The 12210-nt window shown below is 38.9% G+C and overlaps 1 protein-coding gene across 9 annotated transcripts in view; it reads right to left on the reverse strand.

Annotated features, from left to right (window-relative positions):
* ANAPC10 (anaphase promoting complex subunit 10) overlaps positions 1-12210 on the reverse strand; it is a 194388-nt gene that overhangs the window by 114904 nt on the left and 67274 nt on the right. For 6 of the 9 annotated variants that reach the window (XM_038398908.2, XM_038398910.2, XM_038398906.2 and 3 more), the window contains one exon: positions 1980-3045. The exons of 1 other annotated variant lie outside the window; for it this stretch is intronic. In XM_038398908.2, coding sequence (XP_038254836.1) covers positions 2815-3045 — 231 coding nt within the window. In that variant the 3' untranslated portion in view covers positions 1980-2814. Of the gene's footprint in view, positions 1-1779; positions 3046-12210 lie in introns of those variants that run through there. 2 more of the 9 variants (XM_043512989.1, XM_043512984.1) reach the window with 2 other exon arrangements.

The following is a 12210-nucleotide window of genomic DNA, read 5'->3' on the forward strand; positions in this document are numbered from 1 at the left end:
GGACGATTTATACAGTCAGTGCTGATTTTCAGGATTTGTCCCTTTTTGAATGGGAATTAAGAGTGGGGAAAGATTTATTATGTACATCAATAATATATAACATAACTTGGTATGACTATAATACACTGCAGAATGCTGCAAAGGAAGTTTCCTGAACCTAAAGAACTGTAAGTGCTGCAGAACACATGTTCATGATTACCTTTAAAGGAGCTGTGAGGCTAAGAAGGGTAGCTTTATAGCACATAGCAAGGATGCATTCTGCACTCTAATTTATTTTCCATAAATTTTTTCCAAGAGTTTATGAAATATTTTAAGGGCAGTGCATGTTTAATAAATATATACCTTTCTCTTGACAACTATTAATTAACTGTTATTGTTTATAAAATAACTGGATACGTTTGCCCAATATGTGAGAGAGAAAGTAATCTGTAGAATAAGAAAATGGAAAAAAAAGTATGTTGCATCCCACAGTATGTTTTTTGGCATCTTTGATATATAGAACTGAATAGGAGTGCAGAGCAAGTATTTGACACTAAATGTAATCTATGTTACTGGCTGAAACTTGGTGAATGACAATAGTACCTCATCTACCTACCACTGAAATGAATGGGACTTTTATCTTTGGCCAAATCCAGTTTTCTCCTGAAGTCAATAATAATTTTCTTTTTTTTGGTCCATGGTTTGCATCCAATCTACTACTAAATAACTGGGACTTATGGTTGTGAACAATAGGTGGGTTCTTTAGTAGGAATAGTAGCCTGAATTCAGGACTGGGCTAGGAACATGCCAATCTGGTGGTTCTAAATTACTGTCCATTTCATCCTTTGGGATATTAGATCCTTTTGGTTTTCAAAAAGCATACCTCTTGCCTATCATTATTTGTTGAGTAAAGAGCTATACATGTCACAGAAGAAGAAAGTATCCCTACGTAAGGGACTGCATATTTTAAAATGGCCATCTCCTTCAAACAAACACCTACTATGAAGCCTGAAATCAAAAGGACTACTCATAGCAGTTTGCACCAAAACCCATAGTACATGTTTGCAGTAAGATAAAGCATATAAAAGCCCTATTTTCATCCCATACTAACTTTTGGGAGTTATTGTTCTCAGAAAAGAAAACGTATTTTGTATAAGACAATGGCAAAAGGGAAAAAGAGTCATCAACAAGAATACCTAGCTGCCTTCCATACAAAAGGCTATAATTTTGTCATGATATTTTAGGAACATCAGAACCCACAAGTGGAATTATAGACCTTAGGTCTAATCCAAAACCCACTGAAATCAATGGGTACCTTTCCACTAATTTTAGTGGGCTTGGGATCAGGTCCGTAACGGGGAAAATTCATTCCTAATGTTACTGCACAAAAGGCAGTAGAGTTCAACCAGAGATTAATTTGCACTTTTATGGTAGCACATTTAATGCAATATACAGTTACATAAAACTGATCTCAGTGTTACATTTTTGATTTTTTTTTAACCTCCATGCTCCCTTCACTCCTGTGCCTTCTTTCCTCCTCTGCCTTTCCTCTAGTCCACCCATATTTCTTAGTCTCTTCTCACATGGCCTTGCCCATGCTTCCCAATTTAATTTTAATTATTTGCAGTGTGATTTTCAAATGTTTTGTCCTAATTTTGCTCCCATTACAATCAATAGGAATTTACCAGTGTGTTCTATTTTTTTTTTTTGGAGGATGGATGGAGTTGGATAAACGAAGACCGCTTTTAAAAATTCAACCCATATATATCTGATTTTAAAAGGAAGATTGTTAGTTTTCTAGTCTCCTTTTTTTTTTTAAATCACAATGTAACCACCGAACAATAACAATGCAAAAAAAATTTTAAAAAACAAGATTACATGCTTCCATTAGTTGTAAATAGGCCATGCACAAGTTTCTCGTTTGCCTTGTGGCGTTTTTTATTTCAAAATGGCTTATCTTTTTTCTTCTAATAAACTCCATAACTTAAGTATAACATTGCTCAGACTTATACAGATTTTTATTTGAATTCCTACTATTTATGTGATCCATGCGACTTCAAAGGGTGCCAGGAAGCAATGCTAAGGAATGTTGCCTGTGCATTCCTGGCATGTCTATTGTTACATTAGAATGATGTAATGGTTACATTATATCTGTAATGACAGGACAATATAAAATAGAGTTAGAAATATTCACTTTCCTTCTAGATTATCAATTCTTTTTCAGTTATACAGAAAAATGAAACCTACATCGAGACCTATTAGAATAAAAACCCAGTTAAATACATTTCTCACCAGAAACAAGACATGCACAATACCACAGTGGAGTCCTTTCAAAGACACAAAGAACCCTCTTAAAAGAATGTACATCCTGTACCCAGAGAAAAATACAGTAGTAATAATCCATTAAAAATACACCTAATTATAATACAGCTTTTTTGGACTGACCCAACCAAAATATGAAGTCATACAATGAAGTATTCTAATGCATTATCAACAAATGGAGAAACCACCTGGAAAAAAATAATATACACGTTACATGCACCACAGTTATCCATTTCATAGCAAAGCAAAGGAGAAAGTTCTTTAATACACCTTCTGAAAATCTAAAAATCTTCTACAGCCTTTGTAAATACAATTAACAGAAAATGTGACCATCGAAAGCAGATTAGAAATCAAAAAACAGTGCAACTCAAAACAGATTTAAGTTACACACAAAAAAGTTAAAGTATATATAGAGAGAATTCCACAAGAATAAGACCTGTCAATTTAACCGGAAAAGATATTTGAAACAAAACTGATGACAAAATCACTTTAATTGTTTCTTCATAAGAGGATTCATCTTATAGAGCGATACATCATGAAATCAATTGTTGTACATCTAGGAAATTTACCAATAGAGCTTTCTTCCACTGGGGTGTACACTTTAATTTGTCTCATGTGAGTGTCTCTTCCATTCTGATGATTGGCTAAAACAGCAATCTGAATCATAAATGTTCGAATAGGCTTCTTATGAGAATCAGTTAAAGGAACATGAATCCAACCACTCGGTTCCACTAATTCAAGTTGCTACAAAAAAAACAAAAACAAAAAAAAAAAGAAGAAAATCAAACAGTTTTAATCCATTTAACATGAATTACCACAAATATTTACAGAACACGTTAGATTTATCTACATTGTTAAAAACCAATTTAAAGAAATGCAGTTTAATAGTTCAAGGTAAAATCCCTGCTGGTGTAAACAGGTGCAACTCTATTGATTTCACTGGATTTGTGTATGCATTCCCCAGCTGCAATTTGCCCTTTAGTTGATGCTTTGCTAACTTAAAAACAAAAAATAAAATTGAAAATATCAGTAAAAAGATGGATATAAAAAGTTAATATTAGTTAACTTAGTAAAAAATGTTAAATTAAAGCAACATGATTCTAATCCTCACATGTAATACACGTATCGGAAAGAATTTGGGACAAAATGTCAACCTATAAAGCTTCTTTCAATTTGTTTTAAAATTTTGTTCCAGCCAATCTGAACTCTCAAAGGATGGAATGAATACCTTATTTGGATTTTTACATAAATCCACAAGAAATGAGGATTCCAAAATTCCACAGATTTTTGTGGGGAGGGAAGTATAGCAGAGACTGAGGATAGGTGGTGGATTTCATGACAACATGTAATGTGCTATCTGTGAAGTTCCATGACTGGTGTCTCTGCATTCCAATGTAGCCAGTTAATCAGATCTTGGTATGACAACCTCCATTTTAACTTGGCATTGACAATAAATGGAGTAATGTGCAGTATAGTCGTTTTCCCTCTAATCCTACAAAAACTGATGTCAAAATGCGCAGAGTTATCAGTCAAAGTCTAAACCACGTCATCTATGGTCAACATGTGGAAATGGGACAAGATGCTATGTAAAAAGTTGGGGAACAACTTATCTTGTAGCTACCCATCCTCAACAAAGCACAACTCAGAGAACTATGGAAGAATGTTCAGTGCAAAGAAGTTCTGAAGTAATAAATACTCCAGAAGCAAGCAAAATTCACACTGCTAAGCAAATGGAGGTCTACATCACTAGCATGTTTCCACTGTGGATGATTTGTGTTTTCAGTAGCTCAAGAGTACTGGCATTCTCCTGAAAATGTTACGTGAATAATGTTAATCCCAATATGCATTAGAATTTATATTTTGTTCTGACAGGTTTTCCACAGACAACACATAAAAGCTGCCATTTCAGAGGCATTGCTGAACAGTCTTGGCCAGGGGGAAGAACCCTAGACTGTCCTTATAATGTTCAGAAACAACTGAACAAACATAAAAGCTTTTAGTCATTATTTTATTTATCTGGATTTCAGATAAAACCCTCTCCTGCTAATGGATGTAGGTGCCCTAACAAAACTTCACAATATGATAAACACAATGAAATCCTAATAGCCAGCCAGACACCTCCTTTTCACTTCTGCATCTTAGTAGCAAGCATGTTTTGCACATGTAGCTTTGAATACTTTGCACACACCAACTCAACAATATATTATTAGGACAATCCAGCATGGGGAAGCTGTTCGTGGCAACCTAGAAGTCAGTTGGGTCACACAAAGAATTCCTGCTGTCACCAGGCTGCACAACATATAAATGGTTAGTTGTTAGAAAAAAAAAAATGAGTAAGTGTCATGTCCAGGAGGAATGCCACTCCAGCTTGCTTGAGTGCCAGCTGGAAAATAAATAAATCCTCTCTTTCTTTTATTACAAAGATTTTTGTTGTAAACTCACTGAGATTCCATCTCTGTGGAGTCTTTCAGAAACTGTCAATCCACTCCTGGAACTGTTTGGGGTAGCTTATCTGAGAGATCACTTCTGAAAAAGCTTGTTTTTGTGGTGATTCTCTGTTTGTGCACCAGCAGCCAAAGACTAAAGTATAAATGAAAGTGCTGAAGCCATGAAAGCAAAGATTTTAAATTTCACTTCATACTGGCCCAGCCACATCAACACAGAGGAAAAATATATCACCGTCTGGTTTGTCTGCTGAATCCCCAATTTGAGATACATCCATTTAGTTCAGATGGAATCTTCACTGTTGTGGAAGCTACCATTCCATACACTCTGGGGCAAATCCTAATTCCACCTTCAGATCTACAAAAGGCCACAGTCAGCAGAACTGGAGAGTTTCCACAGTGCAGAGGAAGGGTGTGTGCGGGTGTACATATAAAACTGTGTATGTGTGCACATATACTATATGCAAAACACTATGTTAGAGGAATATTATGGCTGCAAAATCAAGCACTCATGTTAGGAAATGCCAGAATTAAGGTTGCCTGTGCAATCTTAATTCAGTCCCCTTGTGTGAATGCATTATGACAAAGTCTTTGTAATTACATGATCGCATACTATTTTTTCCCATAGGACCTGTGTCTCATGCAGTGCACAGGAAAGACCTACTCTGGGGATGAATTGGGGTGGATAATGAAGATGACTGTTGTCTGTAGGATATTTACCTTTGTTCCAGAAGTTGGAAGGCGTGTAGGGAATGAGGCGGGGGATTACAGGAACAAAATGGAGAGTGGCATGGATAAGGCAGTTGAATGCTGATTTGGGGAAGTGGATTCTGCTCCTGCCTCTGCCACAGAGATCCTGTGTGATGCCTGGCAAGCCATTTAATCCCAACTTTTCAGAGGTGGTCACTAATGATGTGTTCCTCAGTTTCTGGGTTCCGGACTTGAGATCCTGTGGTCTGATTTGCAGAAATCTGGGGCACTCACAACTGCCTCTTAAATCAAGATGGAAGCTGGGCTTTGAACATATGAAGTGCTACATAATACAAAGTGCTTTGAAAAATCAGGTCCTAAGTATCTCAAATTGGGCCCCAAATTAGTGGTTACTCCTGACATAAATCCCTCTGTGCCTCAATTTCCCATCTGTAAAATGGATACAATAATGCCCGCCCCTTCCCCCATCTCAGGGTTGTTGTTAGGATAAATTGTTTATGAAACACTCTCATGCTACAGTGCTGAGCCCCATCAAAACCCATGAGGAAATTAGAAGAAAATAAAATATTGAACAGCTGTCATTAATTAAGCACAATCCATTCTGTGCACTGAACGAGACAGGAATCCTGTGGAAAAAACAGTGCACAAGGGGGCCAAATTAAGGCTGCACAAAAACCCTTCATTCTGGCATTTCCTAACTTTTCAGTGCTTGATTTAGCAAGCTTAACATTCTTTGAATGTAACTTTTTGTGTATAATGTTGTAAAGTTTTTTAAAACCAAAACTGACACTCAAGAATGTCAATTTCAATTCAACACTCAGAGCCAGGGAGCCTGCCAGCTCTGGGTAGCCCTGGCTGGAGCTATGGCTCTCCAGGCTGCTGGACTCCTTGCTTGAACCCCACGGTCAGGGACCTCCATGGATTCCAGACACTCCTGTGCCTACAGGCTGCCCACTTGTGGGGTAGGACAGTCTGCATGGCAGGCCTGACCCAGACCTATAGGCCCTGGAAGCCAGTCCTAGGACTTCCAAGCTCTCAGCACTGCAGTAAGGACTCTAGAAGCCCTGAGAGCCAGGGCTTGAGCTATCACTCAGATCCCCAGCAGCCTCCCTGCTACAGACCAGAGAAACCAACAGCCTAGAGTCACAGCTCAAACCAATATGACCCAGGCTGCTTCTGTGGAGTGAGCAAATCTGACAGCCCCATGACTCCCTGCCACACAGCCTAGCAACACTGGAAATTTCAGCTCCCATGGAGGTTCCTAGGGCAGCTGCCACAGAGCAGTGAACCTGCCAGAACCATGGTACCTGAAACAGAGAGGTTCACCATAGAAACCTGCCTGTGCTTCAACTAAAGTTCTGTCAAATCTCTAATAGATTAGACTAAACATTTCGCTTCAGCAAACTGACATCTCATTAGTCCAAAATTTCTCACCAACTCTACCCAGACAGTCCCAATCTCCACTCCTCAGGCCTCTCACTCCAGTCTCAGTCTCCTTGCCCAGCAAGTCAGACTCCCCCCTCTGGACTTCCCATCCCAATTTCCTCACTGCTCCAAGTCCCAGTCTCCTTGCCTAACCATTCTCAGTTCCCACCTCACCATCTCCTTGTCCAACTAGTCCCAGTCTAATCCCCCACCAGTTCCTAATCAGATCCATTTCCCCCCACCACTTTAGTCTTCAATCACCTTCCCTGTCCCCGACCTCTTTGTCTGTTCCCACTATGTCCCTATCTCCCTCCCCAGGCTCCTCATTGATAATCTCATTACCCCACCCCCTTGTCCCAGTCTCTTGGTCGAGCCAGTTCCAGGTTTCCCAAGCACCCCAACTTCCAGTCCCAATTTCCCTCTTCCCCACCCATCAGTCTCCAGTTGCAGTCCCTTCCCTCCTCCCCCAGGGTCCTTGTCCCACTCTCCTCTCTTCCTCCCCTTAGGTTCAGATCTTGTCCCCCCCTGCAGTCCAATCAGGCAGCTTTTTCTTCCATGCTGCCTGGGGCCCAACAGGCTCTCAGTTCAGGTGCCTGGACCCAAACTCAGCATGATGCATAGCAGCCCAGAGCTGTGATTGCAGGGAAATCCTTCTCAGTCCCAGGCTGGAGCATGCCCAATGCAGACAGAATCTTCAGGGAATTTAGCTGCTAAAATCTAAGAAACCTCTACTGAATATGTGCTAACTGCCATTTTTCACAGGCTCATAACTTTTCCAATTTTGGACAAATGTTCATGAGGGCAAGAAAAGGCTCAACCCTGCCACCAGTGCACCCTCCCTAACAAACTTCAAAGCCCTGCACCAAAGCTTGGAGGTGCTAGAACTTCTCAGTGAAGTGGCTGTAAAAATTTTGTTAACACAGGCAAAAACAAAAAATAAATAAAAAATTATTTCCCCCTAATCTTGTTCTGAAAAACAGGAACTATTTTAGCTGAAACTCTGTGGACACAAAAAAAATTCAGCCTGAGGCAAACACCTACCACAGACAATTTCAGGCCAAGCGGTTAAAGTTTGGCAAAAGTTACGAGAAACTGAAAACTGGCTCTTATAATGCTATATAATAAGTAATATAATATAATAAATAATAATAATAAATAATAATATAAAAAGTGTCAGGAAACCTTAACTATAGGTGGCGCTAAAGCTCCACCTATAATAAGAATTTATAGCTATTAACCTGTCTCAAATGACTTCATTGTCAACTGTATTATATGTGAGCAATAAACACCTATTCATATGTTCTATTTCAAATCAATTGTGCCAAGATTATAATTCCCTGGGAACCACTGAGTCACCAGCAAAAGTCCATTGTAAATGGCATTGTTGTATATTAAGTGATTTCCTATAATTTTTTCCCCAGATGCAGGTCATTCACTAAATCAGATTTAAACAGCTTTTCATCACAAAATTAAATGCCTTTGGGCAATTTTAAAATGTCTGCCAGAATGACTAAATTACATAACAGATTAAAAAGAACAAAAGTTAAATCTGATTTTAAATCTATTTAGGTGCGTCTCACTGAAAGATAAAATAAATAAACTGAAAAAAAGCAGCAGTTACAAACGATTTTAAATATTTTTAATCCAGTGCATCTCCTCCATCTCTTTCTAACCTGCTCTACCTGATTGAAAAGATATTTGAAATATTAAAATTTTTGAGATGGTTGGCAGTTGAGAAAGTATAAGAAACAAGAACTAAAATAAAAACACAATGCAAGGATATAAAAGTTAAATGGCAGGTCAACCTCACTGCTTTTGTCCTTTTGTGTCCTGCTCTATACCCTGATCAGTCTGTCTTTTCTGTCATCTTTGCTTCCAGGTCACCTCTATTTTTCCCATCCACCTGCTCATCTCTGCCTACACTTTAGAGACACGTACATAATAGCAAAAAATTAAATACATCGGAAGCAGGAAGCCTGCTAAATAACCAGTGGGCCACTGGACGATCGAGATGCTAAAGGAGCACTCAAGGACAATAAGGCCATTGCAGAGAAACTAAATGAATTATTTGCATCGGTCTTCATGGTTGAGGATGTGAGGAGATTCCCAAACCAGAGCCATTTTTTTTGGGTGACAAATCTGAGGAACTGTTCCAGATTGAGATGTCATTAGAGGGTTTTGGAACAAATTGATAAACTAAACTGTAATAAGTCACCAGAACCAGATGGTATTTACCCGAGAGTACTGGAGGAACTCAAAATGTGAAACTGCAGGACTACTAACTGTAGTCTGTAAACTATCATTTAAATCAGCTTCTGTACCAAATGACTGAAGGATAGGTAATGTGATGCCAATTTTTAAAAAGGGCTCCAGAGTTGATTCTGGCAATTACAGGCTGGTAAGCCTAATTTCAGGACTGGGCAAACTGGTTGAAATGCTAGTAAAGAACAAAATAGTCAGACACATAGATGAACATCATTTGTTGGGGAATAGTCAACATGATTTTTGTAAAGGGAAATCATGCCTCACCAATCTACTAGAATTCTTTGAGGGGGTCAACAACCATGTGGATAAGGGGAACACAGTGGATATAATGTATTTAGATTTTCAGAAAGCCTTCAACAAGGTTCCTCACCAAAGGCTATTAAGCAAAGTAAGTAGTCATGGGATAAGAGGGAAGGTCCTCTCATGGATTGGTAACTGGTTAAAACATAGGAAACAAAGGGTAGGAATAAATGGTCAGTTTTCAGAATGGAGAGAGGTAAATAGTGGTGTCCACCTGGGGCCTGTATTGGGCCCAGTCCTATTTAATTTATTCATAAAAGATCTGGGAAAAGGGGTAAACAGTGAGGTGGCAAATTTGCAGATGATACAAAACTACAAGATAGTTAAGACAGTCAGACTGCGAAAAGCTACAGAAGGATCTCTCAAAATTGGGTGACTGGACAACAAATTCAATGTTGATAAATGCAAAGTAAGGCACATTGGAAAACATAATCCCATCTATACATATAAAATGATGGGGTCTAAATTAGCTGTTACCACTCAAGAAAGAGATCTTGAAGTCATTGTGGATAGTTCTCTGAAAACATCCAATGTGCAGCGGCAGTCAAAAAAGCAAACAGAATGTTGGTAATCATTAAGAAAGGGATAGATAATAAAACAGAAAATATCATATTGTCTCTATATAAATCCATGGTATGCCCACATCTTGAATACTGTGAGCAGATGTGGTTGCCCTGCCTCAAAAAAGATATACTGGAATTGGTTCAGAAAAGGTCAACAAAAATGATTAGAGAGATATAGAGCGTCTGTCATCTGAGGAGAAATTAATAAGACTGGAACTATTCAGTTTGGAAAAAGATAACTAAGGGGGAATATGATAGAGGGCTATACAATTATGACTGGAATGAGAAAGTAAATAAGGAGGTGTTATTTACTCCTCATGACACAATAACTGGGGTCACCAAATGAAATAAATAAGCAGCAGGTTTAAAACAAACAAAAGGAAGTATTTTTTCACACAGTGAACAGTCAACCTGTGGAACTCCTTGCCAGACGATGTGCAGGCCAAGACTATAACAGGGTTCAAAAAAGAACTAGATAAATTCATGGAGGATACGTCCATCAATGGCTATTAGCCAAGGTGGGCAGGAATGATGTCCGTTGCCTCTGTTTGCCAGAAGCTGGGAATGGGTGACAGGGGATGGATCACTTGATGATTACCTGTTCTGTTCATTCCCTCTGGGCATTGGCCACTGTCGAACCACAGAATCCTGGGCTAGACGGACCTTTGGTCGGACCCAGTATGGCCGTTCTTATGTACTCTCACACTACACTAATGCATGTTATAATTTTATATTTGCAAATCAAAACACAAAACTATATAAAGGACAATGAAATTGTATTTTCCAAAACATAATTAACCTGATTCTTCACTGTCTTCCACACTTCATAGTTATTTACAATTGTATCAAGTGTTTCTGAAATGCTACCACTGCAATTTATTGCTGTTCTTCACCCAGCTGGAACTGGTGCAAGTGACGATGAAAGGTGTGTGAGGCACTGCAGAATTAGGCCAAATATACTGTTAAATGTTTTAGTTTAAAATCTACAAAGATGATGAGATGTAAGCCCAATATTCTAAGAGCAATGTGTTCTATATTGGCTTTGCTGACCTCATTCTGCGCTAAGAAATCCAACCTATATTAATCTCTTTGATTTAAGAAGAGTATTACTACAATAGTTTTCCCTCCAAGGCCAACGCCACTTAATTAAACCTATTAACATTAACGTCTTAATTCCAAATTTACTTTGTATAATTGGGGAATGAAGTGAGAGAGAAAGGGGAGTCCTTAAACAACTGGAAATTGAGGAAGAGCTGAGCAGGTGGAGTGTGAAGTGGAGAGGAGATGACAGTGGAAGAGGAATTAGGGAAGGGCAAATGGAAGTTGTCAACAAGAAACAGCTTTCCAACTGGTAGGAACAAAGAGAGGAGTTACTCTCTGGTCAGATTTTTGGCCAAAAAAAAATTCAAAGGACTGCTACAGATATTTCCATCTCAGCTGGTTCCAACACATGGGTTTAAGCTGTTTTACTGCTTTCGGTAGTGACTTATTTGATGTATTAGCTGGTTTCTGTGGGTGACAATTATCCAATTCCCAATTACTCTGATGTGTGTGACACACTAAATCAGGACAGGGGCTGAATGGAATCCAACTCCAATTCCAGTGAGAAACTTGTAGGCTACAACACAGCCCCTCCATGGTCACTACTCCAGCACCGATACTGGAACAGCAGTCACCCTGGCCAGCACTAGTGCCACTAGATTTGCATAGTCATTGATCCCATACTTCCTTCCCAGCTTGTTCCCAAACCTCCCTCCCTTTGTGTTGGCTTGTTAAACACACTGCACAAGTCCCAACTCCATTTTCTGTAGCAACTGCATCCTCGTCACAATCACAGTTCCGGGCTCAAGCAGTACAGAGCATACCTTATAACAGTAGTCTGTACCATGGCTTATTTTCATCCTATGGATCCCATTGCACTGTCCTTACCCAGGCAAAATACCTATGAACTACAGGAGATCCTACGTAAGTGAACCCCTTCTTTTGTTCTTGATCCCCTATTAAACATCTAGGAAAAAGGAAGAAAATTATCTCATTGCCTTGCTTCATATATACTATCTATGATCACTTCAGAATGTTGCATCAATGAAATTGCAACATTTGCTTCCCCTTTTCTGGTGTACCATCTATTTGTTTACCTTATTTTGGATAATTAATATCCTTGAACCACTGACCTAATCCTGTTCCCATTTGTGGACCTC

This window comes from Dermochelys coriacea, chromosome 4, assembly GCF_009764565.3.
Source record: "Dermochelys coriacea isolate rDerCor1 chromosome 4, rDerCor1.pri.v4, whole genome shotgun sequence".
NCBI lineage: Eukaryota > Metazoa > Chordata > Testudines > Dermochelyidae > Dermochelys > Dermochelys coriacea.